At 41.7% G+C, this 21,488-nt stretch overlaps 1 protein-coding gene and 1 pseudogene across 1 annotated transcript in view; both read left to right on the forward strand.

Moving 5' to 3' along the window:
* Positions 1-2,055: 2,055 nt before the first annotated feature.
* LOC143925451 (uncharacterized) lies at positions 2,056-6,039 on the forward strand (annotated as a pseudogene).
* Positions 6,040-7,188: 1,149 nt separating this feature from the next.
* LOC143925694 (parathyroid hormone 2 receptor-like) overlaps positions 7,189-21,488 on the forward strand; it is a 76,841-nt gene continuing 62,541 nt past the window's right edge. The window contains exons 1-2 of the mRNA XM_077450156.1: positions 7,189-7,215; positions 12,341-12,438. Of these exons, the coding sequence (XP_077306282.1) occupies positions 7,189-7,215; positions 12,341-12,438 (125 nt within the window). The remainder of the gene's footprint in view (positions 7,216-12,340; positions 12,439-21,488) is intronic.

Genomic DNA, 21,488 nt, shown 5'->3' on the forward strand with positions numbered 1-21,488 from the left:
TTGGCCTCTTAGTATCTAAACATACACTGAATTATCTCGGGATTCATCTTGCCACCACTCTATCGGACACCTATAATGCTAATTTTCCTGTGGCCTTTTCGGCTGTTAGGAGATGGCTAAAACTGTGGTCCACTTATCATATCCCCTTGATGGGGAGAGTGGTCGCGGTTAAGATGTCTATTCTGCCCAAATTACTTTATTTTTTTAGGGCCCTCCCCCTGTATGTCCCACGCCGAGCTCTCGCATTGTTGCAACGCGACATTAATGCTTTTATATGGCAGAATAAGAGGCCCAGGTTTGGGAAACTTCTGTTACATCGACCCCTGCCCCAGGGGGGACTGGGTTTACCAGATATCTGGTTATATTACCTGGCAGCAAGGTTGGCCCAAACGGCCCAATGGCACGCTACTGACTGTGGGGTGCCATGGCTGATTTTTGAAACCCAGTCCATACGCCCGTATTTTCTCCCAGGCATCCTGTGGCAGGGGGAGATGAGACCAGGGGTCCTAGCCCCCCTAAACACTATAGTTAGCCGCTCCCTTTATCTGTGGTCACTATATCACTCTAAATTCAGATTGCTACCAAGCAGACCCCGGTTGGCCTCCTTTCTGGGAGATAGGAGATTCCCCCTGGCATTCGAGTCCCCCGGCTCTTTTAGCTGGTGGATTCGGAAGTCGCTGGTCACCCTCCGAGCTCTCTGCAATGATAGCCCACGCTTTACATCCTTTTTGCAGCTCCAGAGGAGCCACGAGATTCCGAGGGGGGAATTCTATAAATACCTGCAAATTCGCCATTTTTTCCAAACACACTATTGTGTAGCTAGTGACCCCTCTAGGGTGCAATTTGAATCACTATGTTATCGACACTCCAGAGATAGAGGCACTATCTCTATGATATATAAGCTCCTATTAGAAGCTCAGTTACCTGAGAAATCTAGAGCCATGGGATTGTGGGAAGCAGACCTGTCCAGCGAATTCTCTCAAGAGGATTGGCAGGACATGCTCCGGAATATGCATAGATGTTCCCGTTCCATGGCTATTAAGGACACGGTAGTGAAATTACACACACGTTGGTACCTCACCCCAGAGAGGGTACATAAATTTTTTCCTTCGGTCTCTGGCGGGTGCTTTAGGGGTTGCCTGGAGCCTGGCACACTACTCCATACATTCTGGAGCTGTCCCCTACTTCAACCTGTCTGGGATCGAGCCTCGACCTTAGTTACCACCATCGTGGGGGCTAACGTTGAATTGACGGCAGCACACTGTCTACTTTTTTCCTCCCTCCCGGGGACTACCAGATCCTCCCAGAGATTGATTAATACCCTATTTAGCGCCATTCAATGGGCGGTGGCGCTACATTGGCGCTCACCCTCGGTTCCCTGGGCTCAGGTAATTCGAAGGATGGAGTCTATCCGTCTTATGGAACGGATCCACCATACGCTACTGGACTCTATGCACATTCACACTGCCAAGTGGGCAACTTGGCCGATCGGATTGGGGGCGGAGGGGTTGGTACTCCCTCCCCTTCCCCCGCAGGTGGATCCCTGAGATGAGATGGCACTGGGCCTTGTTTTTGGGACATAGCAGTCTTACGGACCCTGTCCTGGTTACCTAGTCCACCAAATCTCCGCACATCCTCTATTTTCTGAGATTGGTCGTATACCAGTCGTTATGGGGCTGAAGTTTATGAAAGAAGGGATTTTTTTTCTTTTCTCTGCTACGGTCAGTTGTTGTTGTTATTGTAAATTTAGTGTGTTTTTACCTTAACCTACACAGTCACCCTAAAGGTCTTAGCATGGTACTTCTAGAACAGTTACACACGACCTCTCTGATGAAAGTTTACGTTTCACTGGCTCTATAGCGCTGTTCTATTTTTTTTTGTATGTTTTCTCTTGATATTGTTCCTCATCATTTCATCTGAGCTTTACTGTAACACTGTACAATGCTACTGCAAGTTGTGTATATGTGCACTACTGTGTATTCTGTTTCTCACCCAATAAAAACGTTTGTATTAAAAAAAAAAAAACTCTCAGTGGCCAAGCTAAACAATGACAATTATCAGCTATGGAAGTTCAAAGTAGAAATGCTATTATCCAGAGATGACTTGTGGGAGGCTACCACCACAGAGAGGCCACAGGATAATAATCACAACTGGGACAAGAAAAACAGACAGGCACGGGCCACCATAAGTTTACTAGTGGAGGATGATCAGCTTATTCATATACGCCATGAGGACACAACGAAAGGTAAATGGGACCTACTGAAAAGACTGTGTGAAAGATCCAGTTTAAACAGCAAGCTGTTTTTGCTGCGGAATCTTTATAAAATGAGACTTGGCAAAGAATAGGACATGCAGGAGCATATAAATGCAATGCTGGAAGTGATTGCCCAACTCAGATCAATCGGGGAGAATATAATAGACAGTCACACTGCAGCCATGTTGTTATGCAGTTTGTCCGATACAGTGCACTAATCAATGCACTGGAGACACGACCTGAGACAGATCTGACGATAGCATTTGTAAAAACCAGGCTCATAGATGAGTATCAGAGAAGAAAGGAATTAGTGCATGACTCCACAGAAACTGACACAAGAACCACTCTTAAAGCTACAGATGCCAGAAACACATAAAGAAAGACTGTACTATATGGAAAGCAGAGCAAATGAGACAGCGTCCCTCTTATGCTAAACAAAAGGTCAAAACCACAATCAATGACCATGGGAAGGAACCTGGAATGCCATATTTAAAACGACAGGCAACAATAAATGCCAAGGCTGGTGCATCGATTCGGGGGCAACCAGTCACATGACGAGTGATAGAAGTTTCTTCACAGAACGTGATCTGAACAACAAAGAAACTATTTATCTTGCAGATGGAAGCAAAATACATGCAGAAGGATATGGGCATGGAATCCTCATATGCACGGATGATGCGGGAAACAATTTAGCCATACCAGTGAAAGATGTGCTTTAAGTTCCTAATTTAGAAGGAGGAATCTTATCTGTGAAGCGTATAACAGCCAGAGGACTCAATGTAAAATTCCAAGGTGACAAGTGTTCTATTCTGAACGGCAAACAGACAATAGCAAGTGCCAAGCTGGATGATCATCTTTATCACCTCTACAGAGTGAAGGAAAAGGTGAGACTATGTACACACAAGCACAATGACTGTATACATATATGGCACAGATGTCTAGGTCACAAACACCCAGAATGCATACAGGAACTACAGAGGAGAAATCTGACAAGGGATCAAACAGTATCCCAGTTACTGTTGCCCAGTATGCCCAGTTACTGTTAAGTGTGAATGTTGCATTAAATCCAAAGCTACAAGAGCAGCAGTCAGAAGAGAGCTTCAAGACCACTTGACTTAGTTCGCAGTGACGTGTGTGGTCCCCTAAACCCACCAACACCTGGAGGCAACAGGTGCATAGTGACTTGCATCAACGACTATTCAAGATACACAGTCACCTACCTAATGCAACACAAAAATGAAGTTTTTGACAAATTGAAAAACGATATAATAAAGACTAGTAACAAGTTTCAGAGGAAGCCTCTCATACTTTGGAGTGATAATGGAGGTGAATTCACAGGCGGTAAGATACAAGAGTACTTAAAACAGAATGTAATAGAACATCAAAAGACAGTCCCGTGTACAAACAAAATGAACAAAATGGAGTAGCTGAAAGAAAGAACAGAACTCTGACTGAAATGATCAGATGTATGCTGACTGACTCTGGACTACCACAAAAATACTGGGGTGAGGCAGCCATGACAGCTACGTATTTGCAGAACAGACTTCTTTCCAGAACAGCGGAGAAAACCCCATATGAACTATGGCACAATGAGAAGCCAAGTGTAAAACACCTAAGAGTTTTTGGATGCAAAGCATTCATCTACATACCTGAAGAAAAACGCACCAAACTCCAGAAAAGAGCTTTTGAAGGTATCTCTGTTGGATAAAGTGACAATGTCAAGGGTTACAGAATCCTAAATCTCAAAACAAACAAGGTTACCATTAGCAACAGCACAACCTTTGCTGAAGATTTAAGAGACAATTTAATGACAACAGTGGAAGCAAGAATAGAAGAGAAAACCGACATTGAATAGGCCCCTCTCTGTAACTTCTGAACAAATAAGAGCAGACACAAGAAGGCTCAGACACAAAAACGCGACGTTCAACAAGAGAAAACAAAGGTAAACCACCTATACGTCGCTCATACAAAGCAAGTACTGCCAATATCAAGGAACCTGCAAGCTGGGAAGATATATCTCAGCTTTCAGAACAAGAAGCAAGTAAATGGATAAAGGCTGCCGAGCAAGAGATGAAATCCATGCATGACACTAAAACATGGATACTTACAGAACTACCACCCAGAAGGAAAGCCATAGGCTCTAAATGGACTTTTAAAGTGAAATACAATGCAGATGGCACAATTGAACGGTACAAAGCAAGACTAGTAGCCAAGGGCTGTTTTCAAAAATACGGAGAGGACTATGATGATACGTTTGCACCAGTAGTCAAGCACACTACAATACAGACTTTACTAACAGTAGCCGTCACAAGAAAAATGCAAGTGAAACATTTTGATGTGAAAACCGCGTTTCTACATGGCGATTTAACAGAAGAAATTTACATGGAACAGCCGCCAGGATTCAAAGATAAACAAAGGTTAGACCTAGTGCGCAAACTTCGCAGGAGTATATATGGTCTAAAGCAAGCAGCCAGAGCGTGGAATATAAAAATAAATGAAGTGCTTACACATCAAAACTTTCTAAGGAGTAAAGCAGACCCCTGCTTATACACAAAGAAATTGGCAAACAGATGGGTCTATATGCTTATTTATGTGGATGATATCCTAATTTGCTTTGAGCAAAAGGGGATGAAGGAGAAATACTGGAAAAAAGAAATCAGCACTTTGACACCAAAGATCTTGGCAGCATACAGTATTACCTCGGTATCCAGATCAAGAGAGACGAAGATGGCAGCTTTCTTTTGAACCAACGACACAAATTACAAGAAATAATTGAAACATTTGGAATGGAAGATGCCAAAACCAGTAAAGTCTCCCATAGAAACCAACTACCTAAAGGAAATGAATTGTCAAGATAACCCATTACCTACTAATACTCAATACAGGAAAGCAATAGGGAAATTGCTGTACCTTACCACTGCTAAAAGGTCAGACATTGCAGCAACTGTTGGAATCCTATGCAGAAAGGTTTCAATGCCAAATAAAAGGGACTGGAATGCTGTAAAGCGAATCATTCGCTATCTTAAAGGAACTTCGCACTACAAGTTAAAGCTACCAGCAAGTGATAAAAGCAACTTAACAGGATATGTGGATGCTGACTGGGCAGGAGATAACAGTGACAGAAAATCTACCAGTGTCTTCTTATTTTTTATCTGTCAGGAGGTACCATCAGTTGGACCAGTAAAAAGAAACTCTCTGTTACACTGTCATCTACTGAAGCAGAATACGTTGCTGCAGCGCAGGCAAGCCAAGAAGTTATATAGCTAAGACAGCTATTAACAGACTTGGGTCAACCACAGTTGGGACCAACAGAAATCTATGAGGACAATCAAGGATGCCTTGTACTTGCACACATGGAAGGAGTTAATTCAAGAACCTATCAAATTGATGTGAAGTTCCACTTACTTAGGGATCTTCAAGAGATAGGTCTTCTTGAGTTACATTATTGCCCAACCGAGGCTATGACAGCAGATATCCTTACAAAGCCCCTGACCGCTGAAAGACATTTAAGGCTTACAAAGAAGATGGGTTTAACAGACTAAGCCTTAGCTGTTGAGAAGGGGTGTTGGAGATACAACAGATTTCAGCTTAGCCTATTGACTGAAGTTCATAAACAGGACACTAGATGTCGCTAATGCTCAGTGATATGCTATGCTATACATTTTCTATGATGTGTTGTATTTCTGGTATGCAATGCTGTACTTGTTGGTTTCTTTTTCCTGTCTGTGTTTTTCATACCATGTGAGGGGACATTATTGCTAGTGTGGTTATGTTCCAATAAAGAAGCCAGTTCCTGTTACTCCACAATGTCTAATTTGAATTGACTCCGCTGCACCCAGCAACCGTACTCTGCAAAAGCCTTAACACTCTTGGGCATGGAGTTGACCAGAGCTTCACAGGCTGCCGCTGGAGTCCTCTTCCCCTCCTCCATGGCAACATCACAGAACTGTTGGATGTTAGAGACCTTGCGCTCCTCCAACTTCCGTTTGAGGTTTGAGGATTCCCCACAGATGCTCAATAGGGTTTAGGTCTGGAGACATGCTTGGCCAGTCCATCACCTTTACCCTTAGCTTCTTTAGCAAGCTAGTGGTTGTCTTGGAAGTGTATTTAGGGTCGTTATCATGTTAGAATACTGGCCATAGGCCCAGTCTCTGAAGGGAGGGGATCATGCTCTGCTTCAGTATGTCACAGTACATGTTTGAATTCATGGTTTCCTCAATGAAATGTAGCTCCCCAGTGCTGACTGCATGCATGCAGCCCTAGACCATGAAACTCCCACCATCATGCTGGACTGTAGGCAAGACATGCTTGTCTTTGTACTCCTCACCTGGTTGCTGCTACACATGCTTGACACCATCTGAACCAAAAAAAAAATGTATCTTGGTCTCATCAGACCAGAGGACATAGTTTTAATATTCCATGTCCTTAGTGTGCCTTTCTTCAGCAAACTGTTTGCAGGCTTTCTTGTTCATCATCTTTAGAAGAGTCTTCCTTCTGGGACCACAGCCATGCAGACAAATTTGATGTAGTGTGCAGAAAACCCTTTCAGTAAAATAATACTTTCTAAGATTTGTTTTGAACTTTTCTCCAGTTAGTTGGAGGTCATGCCCCCGTGTTCTTGATTTAGATTTTTATATTGAAAAGACTGCCTTCCTGAACCTTATTCACCCCTTGATGTATTTAAAGTGTAAGTTCACCTTTACAGAAAAATCTGCATGGCAAACTTACACAGGACCCCTCCTCTTCCCCCCCCTCACCCGGTCCCGCTGACGTGGACCACAGCAATCTCTTTCTAAGCCCCGGTATATCCATGTCAGGAGTCTGGGTCTTAGAAATCCCCTCAGCATCCACGCATCTTCTTCATAGCTGACAGGACAGGCTATGTGGCTGCTGATTGGTCAGTGCCACCGATGTGTAGGCACTGACCAATTAGAATGCTCCAAAACATCCCTCCTGATGAGGTACATTTTGGACATTCGGCTCAGGGGATTTCTAAGCCCCGGACCCCTGACGAAGATATACCGTGGCTTAGAATGTAATATGGAGAATAAAAGTGCAGCGCTTATCACTAAGTGAAGTATCGTGTAACTAAGTATAAATGAATAAACTATCATAAAAAAACCTAAGTGTTAGTGAATCCAAATGAAGTGAACAATTTATATAAAAAAATTATTTGTTAGTTGACAGAATTGACATCTTTCAATAACCCAAAAGTCCAGCGCATTTACATGTGGCAAGAAATTCAAAAGCATAAAATAGTGTCCTAATTTAGGTGAACAAGAATGTAGTTAATTCTGTTTGTTCAGGAGAGAGTGCTTGACCACGTGGACACTTCACAGCTACAAATCAAATAAGAAATAGAGGCTTACCAGATCAACGATTAGTATGCACGAATACCCAAACGATTCGAAGCGGACAACCGAACAATGACCCAGTCACTCAGACGTTCCACTGTCTCCGAGTTGATTCGAGTCTCCTCACCGGACGATTTGCATCAGATTTTGACGAAACGATCGTCGGGTAGTTACGCTCACCCTTTGTGTTTTTAGCATTCGTTGATTTTATATTTGTTTTGCTAGCAAAATTGTTCATTTTTTAAGTTACGTCTACTTTTGTATGGCTCGGTGGAGTCATCTGTAGCGCTCAACATTATTCGGTTGAATAATAAATAAATTCTACGTGTTTAAACTCTATTACACGATCGGGTGCACTTGTTCATTTTGTTTTTATGGTGACACGATATCCCGAGATTTTCGAAAGGACCGGAACGGACCTGGAACTACGAAACACTCAAAGGTGTGGGCTGATTTTTGGCTTCCCACAACGAAAATTCTACACGGTCTGTGCAAATCGTCCGGTGAGGAGACTCGAATCAACTCGGAGACAGTGGTGCTTCCCCCCCCCCCCCCTATATTAACCCCCTTTTTTTTTTTTTTTTTTCTTCCTCCCTCTCCTTCCTTTCCTCACCCTTTTTCCCTCCCCACCCCTATACTTCCCCCCCATACTTTGGGTACAGTTAGTCAAACTATCATCTGACCTTCAGTATTATGATGGAATAATCTGCTTATTTTTTCATATATATTTATATTGTACTGCCTACATGAATACTTTTCCTAATATCCTTTGTAACTGTACTCTATTATTATCACATGTATAATATGCAACATTATATGTCTTTTTTCTATGATGTATCTTATGTTCTGGTTCACTCAATAAACTTTGTGAAACAAAAAAAAAAAAAAAAAAACATTCAATCAGATTAGTCTGGTATGATCCTCCTTTTCAGGAGTGATTCCAATAACTTAACTACAATTGATGTCAAACTCACTACCCTGTAATTGCCAGCTTCTGCCTTGCTGCCCTTCTTGTGGATAGGACAATAGTGACTGTCCGCCAGTCATGGGGAACTTCTCCTGTTAGAGATTGATTAAAAAGACCAGTTAATGGTCCTATAAGCTACTATATCTTGAAGTTCTCTTAGAACTCTGGGATGAATACAATCAGGACCCTTTGCTTTATTTAGCTTTACTGGTGCCAGTTCCTCTGCTACCTCTAGCTCCTCTGTCTCCAGAACCGTCATTACTAGAACCAATATGATTCTCCAACTTGTTATCGTTAGTGCAATTTTGTTTCTGAGTAGACCGAACAGAAGTAATATCAAACCAAAGACTCTACTCCCTAATAGGGGCACAGACAACAATAAAAACATGACAGTGGTTCTAACCCTCAGCCCTCTATCCAAAATATAAAAAACATGTTTTGTCTATAGTTATACTTTCATGTTATGTTCTTCTTTGAATGTTTTACGGTATGACCAAATTAAGAAGGCTTGTAAATGTTTATAGAATCATTGGTCATCTAATGTTTGTATTCTAAAAAAGGTTATTATATTACTAAATATGGTAAAATGCTACATCTTATTTTCAAAATGTATAATGTTCAACTGTTTTAAAGTTTTTAATATAGTTATTAGCTTTAACATGTATTACATCATGACGTTAACTAAATGGGATAAGGTTAACTTAGCTTTGAAGTAGAACAATGAAGGCACTGATCAAATGCATACACATTAATAGTTCTACAAACCCTTTACCTTCTTTTCATTGAACAACTACAGTACACAGAAAAAACCTACTACAAAAGAAAAAACACTCTTTAAATCCTGCTTTCAGCGTCACTTCTTTGCCGATTGAACGAAATTGATAAAGATACTTCATTGTCACTAGAATGGTTGATTACTTTAACAATCATTTGACAATATAAAACAGTTAACATATATGTAAATTGCACTTTAATGTCAATTTACACGACATTACATGATACATTTTCATTAAATATTTTTGCTTAAATGTATATTCTAATACAAATTATGCCACACTTTTAGGTTTAGAGTCCCCCCAATAGATGAACACAAACATATTGCCAGTTTGTTTCGTGGTTAATTTTTTATAAAGCCTTTGACAATTTAATTACACAGGATTGTTTCAAATCCAAGATGTTAACCAAGATAGCTCAACTGATATATGCTATGGGTCACATAATCAATGTAACTAATCCCAGAGCTAGACTTACTGCTGTCTTAAAGGATAAATACATTTTCACTATCAATTATGCATTTTCACATGTCCCTTTTAGCCTCTTCAAATAGAATGGATGACCTTCAGAGCATCTAAGTTCAAAGTCATGCAGAATTGTCTGTCATCTCCCAGAACTGTGTGTATATCAAGCTTTGCTATCAGCAAGCTGTTCCTGGCCACCAATTGTGGGTGCTCTTTAGAAAGAGTTGATCTGCTCCTGGACTGAATGAATTGGCCAATGACCATGCTGGCAATTTATTGTAAGTAGGGCTGGGTTATCCATTGCAAACTGTCAACCAATAGTTAGTGAATCAGGCTGAACATGTATCCTGGGGATCTACCTCAAAAATAAGGTTAAGGTGAAATCAAACTTCATCCCCCAGAAATGAAAAAATGTGAAAAAAAAATATCAATCAACACAGGTATGTGTTCAATTATTACATTAATTGTTTAAATCAGCTAGTTCAATTACTTGATTTTGACTGGGTATCAGCATCTTGCAGCCCTTTGTACAGCAAGACTTGGGAGAATCAGCACAAAGAACCCCTCAGTTGTGCTGCAGTGCTCATGTGGTAACAAGGAGCATGCTGACAGACGGATAAAGCAGAATGAAGGACAAATGAGCTCATCAGTCTGCTGCTTCTCTTAAATTGTCAAATCACTGGACTGAGGCAAGAGAAAAGATCAAGCTGTAATATTTGATTCCAGGGGCGTAACTATAGGGGGTGCAGCAGTCGCCGGCAGCAGCATAGGCAGCTAGGGGTACCAGTGCACCATGCACACGGGTGGCTGGAGGTGGAGGGTGACTATCAGAGCTCCATGCTCGACTATCGCACTGGCTGCTCTTTAGTTGTGCATTCCCCGCATGACCTGTGTCCTTGGCCGGATCCTCAGAGTGCCCCTCTCCTGCTCCATGCATTGCCGCTCAGTCCGATGTCTGTTCTCTCCAGGCCAGAGTCCCCCCCCCCGAGTCCGGCCCACACCACTGCATACTTCTCCCGGGTAAACAAACTTTAAAGTGGGAGTCCACCGGGACTCCGCATTTTTTTTTTTTTAAAAGCCAGCAGCTACAAATACTGCAGCTGCTGACTTTTAAAATAGTGACACTTACCTGTCCAGCGCGCCCGCGATGTCGGCACCCGAAGCCGATCTCTAGATCGTCTGTAAGGTGCTGCCGCCGCCATCTTGGGTATGGGAATCAGGAAATGGAGCCTTTCGGCTTCATTTCCCGGTTCCCTACTGCGCATGCGCGAATCGCGCTGCGCAATAAGGACGGTCCCCGCTGCCTCTGGGATCTGTGTGTTTCCCAGCAGGCAGCGGGGCACTTGCGGAAAGGGGCGGGCACTTGCGGAAAGGGGCGTAATCTACGCCCCTTTCCGCAGAGAGCTATCCCGAAAGTGGGTGAAGAATACCTGTACTGTACAGGTATCTGCACCCCCCTCCCCCCTGAAAGGTGCCAATTGTGGCGCCGGAGGGGGGGAGGGTTCCAATGAGCAGAGGTCCACTTTAGGGTGGACCTCCGCTTTAAGAACACAGATGCAGTGCAGCCCTATGAGAGCCGACTCCCGGAGGACACTGCAGGCTTGTCTGCCAGCCCCCTTCCTCCCCCGTCATACACAGATCATGAAAGGTCTTTCTGGGAGATATGCTGATCACCCGTCCAGCACACTGGATGGAGCCCAGGCCAACATGGATGAGTGCGTGGCCTGCAGCTTGGTCATGGTAAGTGAGAGGACCCCATCCCCCACACACCATTACATACCCCCTCCATCTCCCCCTGGGGACAGGGGCCCCTTCTCACGTGGGGACAGGGACCCTCATCTGCCCTGGAGAAAAGGACCTCATCTCTTCTGGGGACGGGGACCCCATCCTGCCTAGGGACAGTCCCCCAATGGGGCACCTAAAAATAAAAATAAAAAATAATAAAAAAACTACTGATGCCAGTGGTGGAACTACAGGGCTCACAAAGGTCATATCTCTGACCACGCCCTGGAGTTCCACCGCCGGACTCGGAGGGAAGGGCCCTGGCTGGGGTTCAGGGGGGCCCTTCATGGTTTCTTGCATCGGGGGCCTGAAGGTTCTAGTTACGCCACTGTTTGATTCTGTTCATAAAATTCAGTTCTTCATGCAGGCTCTGCTCTTTCATAAAACAATGTAAATTTCTGTGCTGAATAGACAGAAATTCTAATTATTTGGCATGTAAAACAGTTCTTAATCATCTTTTGCCAAAAGCTAAAATAAGTTATCTATTTAAAGATTTTTATACAACGTACAAATACCCTACAAAACTAAACGGAGATATACAGTATATGCGAAATATACATAAGACAGGGCATCTCAAATAGAATCTGGAAAAATGAAAGTTTGACACTACGTTTAAGTTCCATGCCATGTGTTACATTACGGCATGCAACCTTCGGACCTGTAATTGACTCACATTTTACAATTTTAATATACATTTTGTATACACAAAAATATATGTCTAACATATCTTTTTTTTTGTCAACAGAGAGAATTTTTTGAACGACTTTATGTCATGTACACAGTTGGATACTCTATTTCATTTTGCTCATTAGCAGTTGCTATCTTCATCATTGGATACTTCAGGTATGAATCTTAATTTTATAGATTCTAAAAAGACAGCTTATGTAGTCTAAGAAACTATTTATGTTGATCTTGTAACTTTCAAACTATTATATTGAATAGCAAATTATAAAGTGCCATGCATAATAACTTATTTATGGCAGGGGTTCCAATCTACAGCTTGAAGGTGAAATCGCCCTACTGCAAGAGTTTACTAAGTCTGTATAAAAATGTGGAGAGCGATGCATCTTTGCAAACCAGCAATCTGTGACCCTTCCCCAGTCATCAGTATAGATTCCCTCCCTTCCTTTGCTGTGGTTGGTTGCTAGGACCTAACAACTAGACATGTGCATTCGTTTTCGTCCGAATGCATTTTCGTCCGAATTTCAGCTATTTTCGTTTTTGTTTTGACAAACGATAACGAAAGCACAAAATCCGAAAAACGAAAGATCCGACATAAATAAATGCTTTATTTTCGTTTTCATTGTTACAACAGTTCGATATAGAATAGGAGATTCTACATGACTCTGACAATAACAATCTGTCTATAGAACCTGTGGTCGAATGTGCCTAACCTTACCTCTATTAGTCCAAGATTATATAGAGAAAATATTCGACAGAGAAAAAAGATTTGACAGAGAGAAAAGATTCTGCAAGTTACTGTCCTAAAAAGTGTTTGGGGATCCGGGTCCTGCCCCAGGGGACATGTATCAATGCAAAAAGAAGTTTTAAAAACGGCAGTTTTTTCGGGAGCAGTGATTTTAATAATGATTAAAGTGAAACAATAAAAGTGTAATATTCCTTTAAATTTCGTAGGGGGGGGGGGTTGTCTATAGTATGCCTGTGAAGGGGCTCATGTTTCTGGTGCTTAGAACTGTCCCTGCACAAAGTGTCATTTATGCAGGAAAAAAAGTCCTTTAAAATCACTCGCAGCTATTATGAATTGTCGGCTCCGTAATACAGAGAACACTCATTGAAAGTCATTGATTAAAAAAATAAAAATAAATAAATAAAAAGCGTGGGGGTCCCCCAAATTCAATTACCAGGCCCTTCAGGTCTGGTATGGATATTAAGGGGAACCCTGCCTCAAATTTAAGAAAAAATTTGACGTGGGTTCCCCCTAAATATCCATAACCAGACCCTTCAGGTCTGGTATGGATATTAAGGGGAATGAGATGAGATGAGACATCGCTGGAGAGATGACCGTCCGTCGCTGGATAGCAAGAGTGGATTACCACCGCTGGAATCTTTTTTTTATTTTTAATAAAGGAATTTTTCAAAAGTGTGTTTGTTTTATTTAACCATTTTTTACACTTTCTTTGTGAAATGGTAGGGGTACTTTGTACCCCCTTACCATTTCAAACAGGGGGGGGCCGGGATCTGGGGGTCCCCTTGTTAAAGGGGGCTTCCAGATTCTGATAAGCCCCCCGCCCGCAGACCTCCACAACCACCGGCCACGGTTGTGGGGATGAGGCCCTTGTCCTCATCAACATGGGGACAAGGTGCTTTGAGGGGTCACAGACCCCCAAAGCATCCTCCCAATGTTGAGGGCATGTGGCCTGGTACGGTTCAGGAGGGAGGGGGGGGCGCTCTCTCGTCCCCCCCTCTTTTCCTGCCGCCTGCCAGGTTGCGTGCTCGGATAAAGGGTCTGGTATGGATTTTTAGGGGGAACCCCACGTCAATTTTTTTTTTAATTTGACGCGGGGTTCCCCTTAATATCCATACCAGACCTGAAGGGCCTGGTTATGGATATTTAGGGGGAACCCCACGTCAAATTTTTTCTTAAATTTGAGGCAGGGTTCCCCTTAATATCCATACCAGACCTGAAGGGCCTGGTAATTGAATTTGGGGGACCCCCACGCTTTTTTTTAAAATTATTTATTTATTTATTTATCAATGACTTTCAATGAGTGTTCTCTGTATTACGGAGCCGACAATTCATAATAGCTGCGAGTGATTTTAAAGGACTTTTTTTCCTGCATAAATGACACTTTGTGCAGGGACAGTTCTAAGCACCAGAAACATGCGCCCCTTCACAGGCATACTATAGACAACCCCCCCCCCCCCCCCTACGAAATTTAAAGGAATATTACACTTTTATTGTTTCACTTTAATCATTATTAAAATAACTGCTCCCGAAAAAACGTCCGTTTTTGAAACTTTTTTTTGCATTGATACATGTCCCCTGGGGCAGGACCCGGGTCCCCAAACACTTTTTAGGACAGTAACTTGCAAATTAGCCTTTAAAATTAGCACTTTAGATTTTGAACGTTGGAGTCCCATAGACTTTAATAGGGTTCTAAAGTATGCTATATACTAGCTCCGTCGAATCTTCTTTATACATTCGACAGACACCATAAGCCTTCAAAGACAGATTCGACCGTAATTCATGTGGATTTTCGGACGAATGCAATTTTTGAACGAAAAACGAAATAAATAACTAAAACTAAATAAGTTAAGTTTTCGGACGAAAACGAAATTCCGAAACGAAATATTTTACTCTGCACATGTCTACTAACAACCAGTGATGCAATTGCCACACCCCCAGAAATTACAGGAGGACTGGACGTCCTCTATCCATACCTGCCCCACCTCCTGACTTCCACTCTGCTGTTCTGCAACCTGAGAGGTAAGGGGGAACTCTGCTGTACACACAGATGCAGGGGGACTCTCCTGGGCACTCCTGGATGTAAAGGCAGACTGTGCTTGACACTCCTGGATGTAATGGAGGACTCTGTTGGGCACTCCTGGATGTAAAGTAGAAGTTATTTAGTAATATACCCACGCTATAGTCATATAGCGATGATCGCTGTAACGGTGTTCACCAACCTAAATTTTAAATTATAGGGCTGCTGTAGTGTAGGTTGTAAAGAACCCTATTGTAACACCTTCAAAAACACAGCACTGCTCCTAAATACATGTGTACATTTCTGTGCTCTTATGCAGGATCCACAGTGCTGTGCTCCCCTTCTGTGTTCCCCACTCACCAACGGTTGTTGACCTTAGAGTCAAAATGACAGATACATTTGGATGGCTTTATTCCTTTGTCCTCCACTCTTTCAATGTGACGACCAAGATCAATGCAATATATTTGTACCACAAAGGAGAATCATAGAAGAGGTATCCATAGTGTAATACTGTTTGAATTTTTTTAAAATAAAATTACACTTACAAATACGACTGTATGAGCATGTGATATCAAATCGGATCGCTGCCTCAGCATGCGTTCCAGCTGGTGGAAATCTTGTCACTATATATCCCCCGCTTGACGTGTTTTGCCGCTTCCACTGGGAATCATTAGAGGCCCAATGTGCTGGTTTCAACCTTTTGATGTGCTCAGCACTGTGGCTCCTGCACTGAGAAAGGAGTATTTGCACCAGCACTTTGAAACTGCACTTATCATTTTCATATGTGGATTCATGGACTTTATTAGTTGTGGTTGGCACTAGTGCACTTAATTTATTTATTTGGACCTATGGATTTTGGTATATTTATTTATAAGAGCACATAAATGTATGCATGTATTTAGGAGAAGCGCTGTGGAAAAAGTTATGAAAAGGAAGGAAAAAGGTAGGAAAAGTTATTTATTAATTTAAAGTAAATGCATTAATTTATATATTTTTTTTCAACCCATGAATATTTGTAGAATATATGATGTGGCCCTCATTCTGAAAAGTTTGGAGACCCCTGGCTAATTATCAGTTTTTGTTTTTGAATATTGGTAAGCTGAATTTTGACATGTTTATACAGTGCCTCGAAAAAGTATTCATACCCCTTGACATTTTCCACATTTTGTCATGTCACAACCAAAAACATACATGTATTTTATTGGGATTTTATGTGATAGGCCACACAAAGTTTTTGTTCTGCTTCTAAATAATTATTTTAAACCAACTGATCGTAATTCTTATATTCCCCTGGGGAGTTGCCACCATAAATCTTGGTTGTGTAATATCCCCAGAGGACAGTTTGTGAGACTGAGACGTAATTGCTCCAATGTGGAGGATTTTATGGGTCAGTCACAAATTCTGTCCTCCAGATTTCAAGAGAAAGGTTACAACAAACTTGAACTTGACAATGAAATTGCTCAAATCAGACAGATGGATAGGTCCATGCTGGTTACTGATAGAGTGAAAGAACGTACTGGTGACGGGGTCAATTTTAGGATGGTTTTGGACTATAGTGTCCAATATAAAAAATTTGAAAAATTGGTGGCGAGAAATTGGTTTATTTTAAGACAGGATCGTATATTGGGACCCCTCTTGCCTGAACGCCCCTCTTTTATATACAAAAAGGCTCCCTCATTACGAGATCAGATAGCCCCTAGTGTTATTGATCCCCCTGTGCAAACAGAAAGTAGGTTATTTTCATTTTTATCTGGTTTCTATGCATGTGGACGATGCAAAGCATGCAAACACTCAAGATGTAACGTCAAAATGAGGAAATCTTTTGTCGCTGCAACTAATAGTAAGGAATATAAGATTGACCAATTAATTACACGTGCCACCGTGGGGGTTGTGTATATGCTTCAGTGTGGCTGTGGCCTTCAATATATAGGCAGGACCTCCAGGCCCCTCCATGTTAGGCTTGGGGAGCATGTTAATAATATCAAGAAAGGCCTTAAAACACATAATGTGTCTCGACATTTTAATTTGGTTCACGCACAGAGCCCGAAAAGTCTAAGTTTTTGGGGTATAGAAAAAGTTACAAAGCATTGGCGTGGAGGTAACTTTATACGCCAATTGAGTCGGCGAGAATCGTATTGGATTCATTAAACCAATGTTCTTGGCCCCAGGGGCTTGAACGTTGATTTCGATTTAAATTGTTTTATTTCTGATAGGTGCCACTTTGTGTTGGTCTATCACATAAAATCCTAATAAAATACAGCATGACAAAATGTGGAAAATGTATCTTTTTTTTTATTTTTTTCAAATTTTTTTTATTGGTATTTTTCACAAAACGCAAGTAATTGCATAAGTACAATATAAGATAAGGTATCTAGGTAGTTCCTAGCTTTTGAAATCAACAGAAAGGTAATGAACAAGATGAAATAAAACTGTTACAATCCATTTGGAATTCAAAAAGTAGGGTTATTTATATACAGTATATATATATATATATATATATATATATATATACACAGTGGTGTGAAAAAGTGTTTGCCCCCTTCCTCATTTCCTGTTCCTTTGCATGTTTGTCACACTTAAGTGTTTCGGAACATCAAACCAATTTAAACAATAGTCAAGGACAACACAAGTAAACACAAAATGCAATTTGTAAATGAAGGTGTTTATTATTAAAGGTGAAAAAAAATCCAAACCATCATGGCCCTGTGTGAAAAAGTGATTGCCCCCTAAACCTAATAACTGGTTGGGCCACCCTTAGCAGCAACAACTGCAACCAAGCGTTTGCGATAACGTGCAATGAGGCTTTTACAGCGTCCTGGAGGAATTTTGGCCCACTCATCTTTGCAGAATTGTCCTAATTCAGTTACATTAGAGGGTTTTCGAGCATGAACGGCCTTTTTAAGGTCATACCACAACATCTCAATAGGATTCAGGTCAGGACTTTGGCTAGGCCACTCCAAAGTCTTCATTTTGTTTTTCTTCAGCCATTCGGTGGTGGACTTGCTGGTGTGTTTAGGATCATTGTCCTGCTGCAGAACCCAAGTTCGTTTCAGCTTGAGTACACGAGCAGATGGTCGGACATTCTCCTTCAGGATCTCTTGGTAGACAGCAGAATTCATAGTTCCTTTTATCACGGCAAGTCTTCCAGGTCCTGAAGCAGCAAAACAGCCCCAGACCATCACACTACCACCACCATATTTTGCTGTTGGTATAATGTTCTTTTTATGAAATGCAGTGTTCCCTCTACGCCAGATATACTTGGACACACACCTTCCAAAGAGTTCCACTTTTGTCTCATCGGTCCACAGAATGTTGTCCCAAAAGTCTTGGGGATCATCAAGATGTGTTGTGGAGAAATTGAGACGAGCTTTGATGCTCTTTTTGCTCAGCAGTGGTTTTCTCCTTGGAACTCTGCCATGCAGGCCATTTTTGCCCAGTCTTTTCCTGATGGTGGAGGCATGAACGCTGACCTTAACTGAGGCAAGTGAGGTCTGCAGTTCCTTGGACGTTGTTGTGGGGTCTTTTGTGACCTCTTGGATGAGTCGTCACTGCGCTCTTGGGGTAATTTTGGGCGGCCGGCCACTCCTGGGAAGGTTCACCACTGTTCCATGTCTTCGCCATTTGTGGATAATGGCTCTCACTGTGGTTCGCTGGATTCCCAAAGCTTTGGAAATGGCTTTATAACCCTTTCCAGACTGATAGATCTCAATTACTTTCTTTCTCAATTGTTCCTGAATTTCTTTGGGTCTCGGCATGATGTGTAGCTTTTAAGGATCTTCTGGTGGACCTTACTGTGTCAAGCAGCTCCTATTTAAGTGATGCCTTGATTGTGAACAGGTGTGGCAATAATCAGGCCTGGGTGTGGCTAGAGAAATTGAACTCAGGTGTGGACAACCACAGTTATAGTATGTTTTAACAAGGGGGGCAAACACTTTTTCACACAGGGCCATGATGGTTTGGATTTTTTTTCACCTTTAATAATAAACACCTTCATTTACAAATTGCATTTTGTGTTTACTTGTGTTGTCCTTGACTATTGTTTAAATTGGTTTGATGTTCCGAAACACTTAAGTGTGACAAAAATACAAAGGAACAGGAAATGAGGAAGGGGGCAAACACTTTTTCACACCACTGAGATATATATATATATAATAATATAATATATAATATATATATATATTATAGGGTATTGTCTTGCAGTTGCACTCAACTGAATAGTATGGTATTTATTACAGGTCTAAATATCTACAAACATTGGAAGTTGAGGTGTCGTCTGTGCATTCTTATTTTTGATGTATCTGTTGTCTTCGGCCTCCCCCGATCTCTCTGGTGGTCAGGGGGGCCGGAGAGCAGACACTGTACAGGTAGGTCAGAGGAAATTAAGTGAGGAGTATTTCAGAAGTGGGCTAGATTAAACTCCTAGATCCAAGACATCCATTTTTGATCAAATGAATGCATTGAGTTGTTTTGGCCCGCAATGTATTTTTCACAAATTCAGTTTACATTTACTCTGCGTATGACTTTCCGAGATATTGGGGATTATCGTCTGTTTCCATTTATTTGTTATCCGGCCTGCTATTAGTATATGTGAGACTATCGTCAAAAATTGTTTGAGAAAGTGGTCTAGTTGCATTCCAAAGAAGGCCAATAAATGACATGGCTCAGGGTGAAATGCGTGAAATGAAGGCAAACACTGATTCCCAGAAGCTTCTTATGTTCTTGCATGACCATAGAATGTGGTGTAAGTCACCTATTTATCCACATTGGCCCACCATCCCAAAGGGGTATCTGAAAATATGCGGTTAAGTTTGACTGGTGTCACATACCTATTTATAGGTTATTTATAGCATTTTCCCAATGAGAGGTGCAGTGGGAAGAGCTCAGGGTTGTGTTAAGTGCTTTATTCCACTCTGTGAGGGAATATTCTGTGTTTAGTTCTTTTACCCATTAAATTATTTGGGGAGGTTTAGTTTCAACATGTTGGTTGTTTAGGTATTTATAGAACCACGATATCCCTTTCTTAGTTGGCAATATATTGTGATAGTCTGACCAAATTGTATTGCTCACTTTTACGTAGGAAGTGTGGTAGGTCCTATGGAAATGTTATATTTGGGCTGCTTTATATAGGTGAAGAGTATAGATGAAGGTATGAAGTATTCATAAGCTATTATAGGGGTGGCTATGGCTCTAGGGGAGTCATTGTAGGGAATGTCTTGGAAAGGGGAATTCCCAGCCTCTACTGATGCCAGGATAGTGGCTGCTTGGCCTACATATATTTTCTGATGTGTGGCGCTTGCTAATAATAATGAGGTCAGATCTCTGTTTAGTAAGATATATTTCTCTAAGTTGACTCAGCGTTTGGTAGGGATAGGTTCAAACCAGGATTTGAGTTGGTCTAATATCATTGCCACATGGTAACGTTGGATATTGGGTACGTTTACCCCCCCTCCCCCCGTTTTACAGTATTGAGGATGTTACACGCTATTCTTGCTCTGCCTGAGTTCCAAACGTATGCATTTATATATTTACTGTGGTAAAGAAACTGGTTGGGTGTTTGATAGGTATGGTTTGGAGAAGGTAGAGTATTTTAGGGAGGGACAACCTTTTGAATGCGACCTATCGAGGATATTTAGTTTTTTCTCTAATTAAGCAGGTCCCGTTTGATGCTTTATAGGAGTGGATGGAAGTTGGTTTTGTATAACATAGATGTGGGGGAGGTTAGTTTAATGCCCAGTTAATCAATTTTGTTTTCACGTGAGTAGGGGCACTCTCTTTTTAGGAATTTGATGGTCGCTTTGTTGATGTTAATGGGGAGTATTAAGGACTTGTTGTTTACTTTACAGTATGAGATCATTCCAAATTTCTCAATTTCATTTTGTACCAACCTCGGAAGGAGCCACATTTGTTAGGGTTAGAAGGACTTCACCCGCAAATTGTCCAATTTTGTGGGCATATTCTGTGGTACTGATTCCATGAATTTGTGGGTTTTGTCGGATAGCTTCAGCAAATGGTTCCATTATGAGGGTAAAGATTATGGTGGAAAGTGGGCACCCCTGTTTAGTCCCATTGGTTATCTTAAATGAATCTGACTGTGTATTGGAAGTCTATACTTGAGTGCAGGGTCAGGATTATAGTGCTGATATAGTCGTAAATACAGGGCCTTGAATACCAAACTTACTAAGGGTGGCCCTGAGATACCCCCAGTGGACCAGATCAAAGGCCTTCTCAGCATCCAATGTTAAGAAGGCTGACAATTCTTTCTTAGATTCTGTTATTGTGAGGTTGATCATTCTCCTAGTGCCATCAGGGGCTTGGCGGCCTTTTATGAAGCCTACTTGATCCATATTTATTAGTGAGGGAGTAATGTCTGTCAATCAGTTTGCTATAATTTTTTAGAAGATCTTTAGGTCCGTGTTTAGGAGCTAAATTTGGCAAAGAGTTCTGCGG

Source organism: Lithobates pipiens, unplaced genomic scaffold, assembly GCF_037356315.1.
Source record: "Lithobates pipiens isolate NorthernLeopardFrog02 unplaced genomic scaffold, aLitPip1_a1.2 Scaffold_22, whole genome shotgun sequence".
In the NCBI taxonomy this organism is placed as follows: Eukaryota; Metazoa; Chordata; class Amphibia; order Anura; family Ranidae; genus Lithobates; species Lithobates pipiens.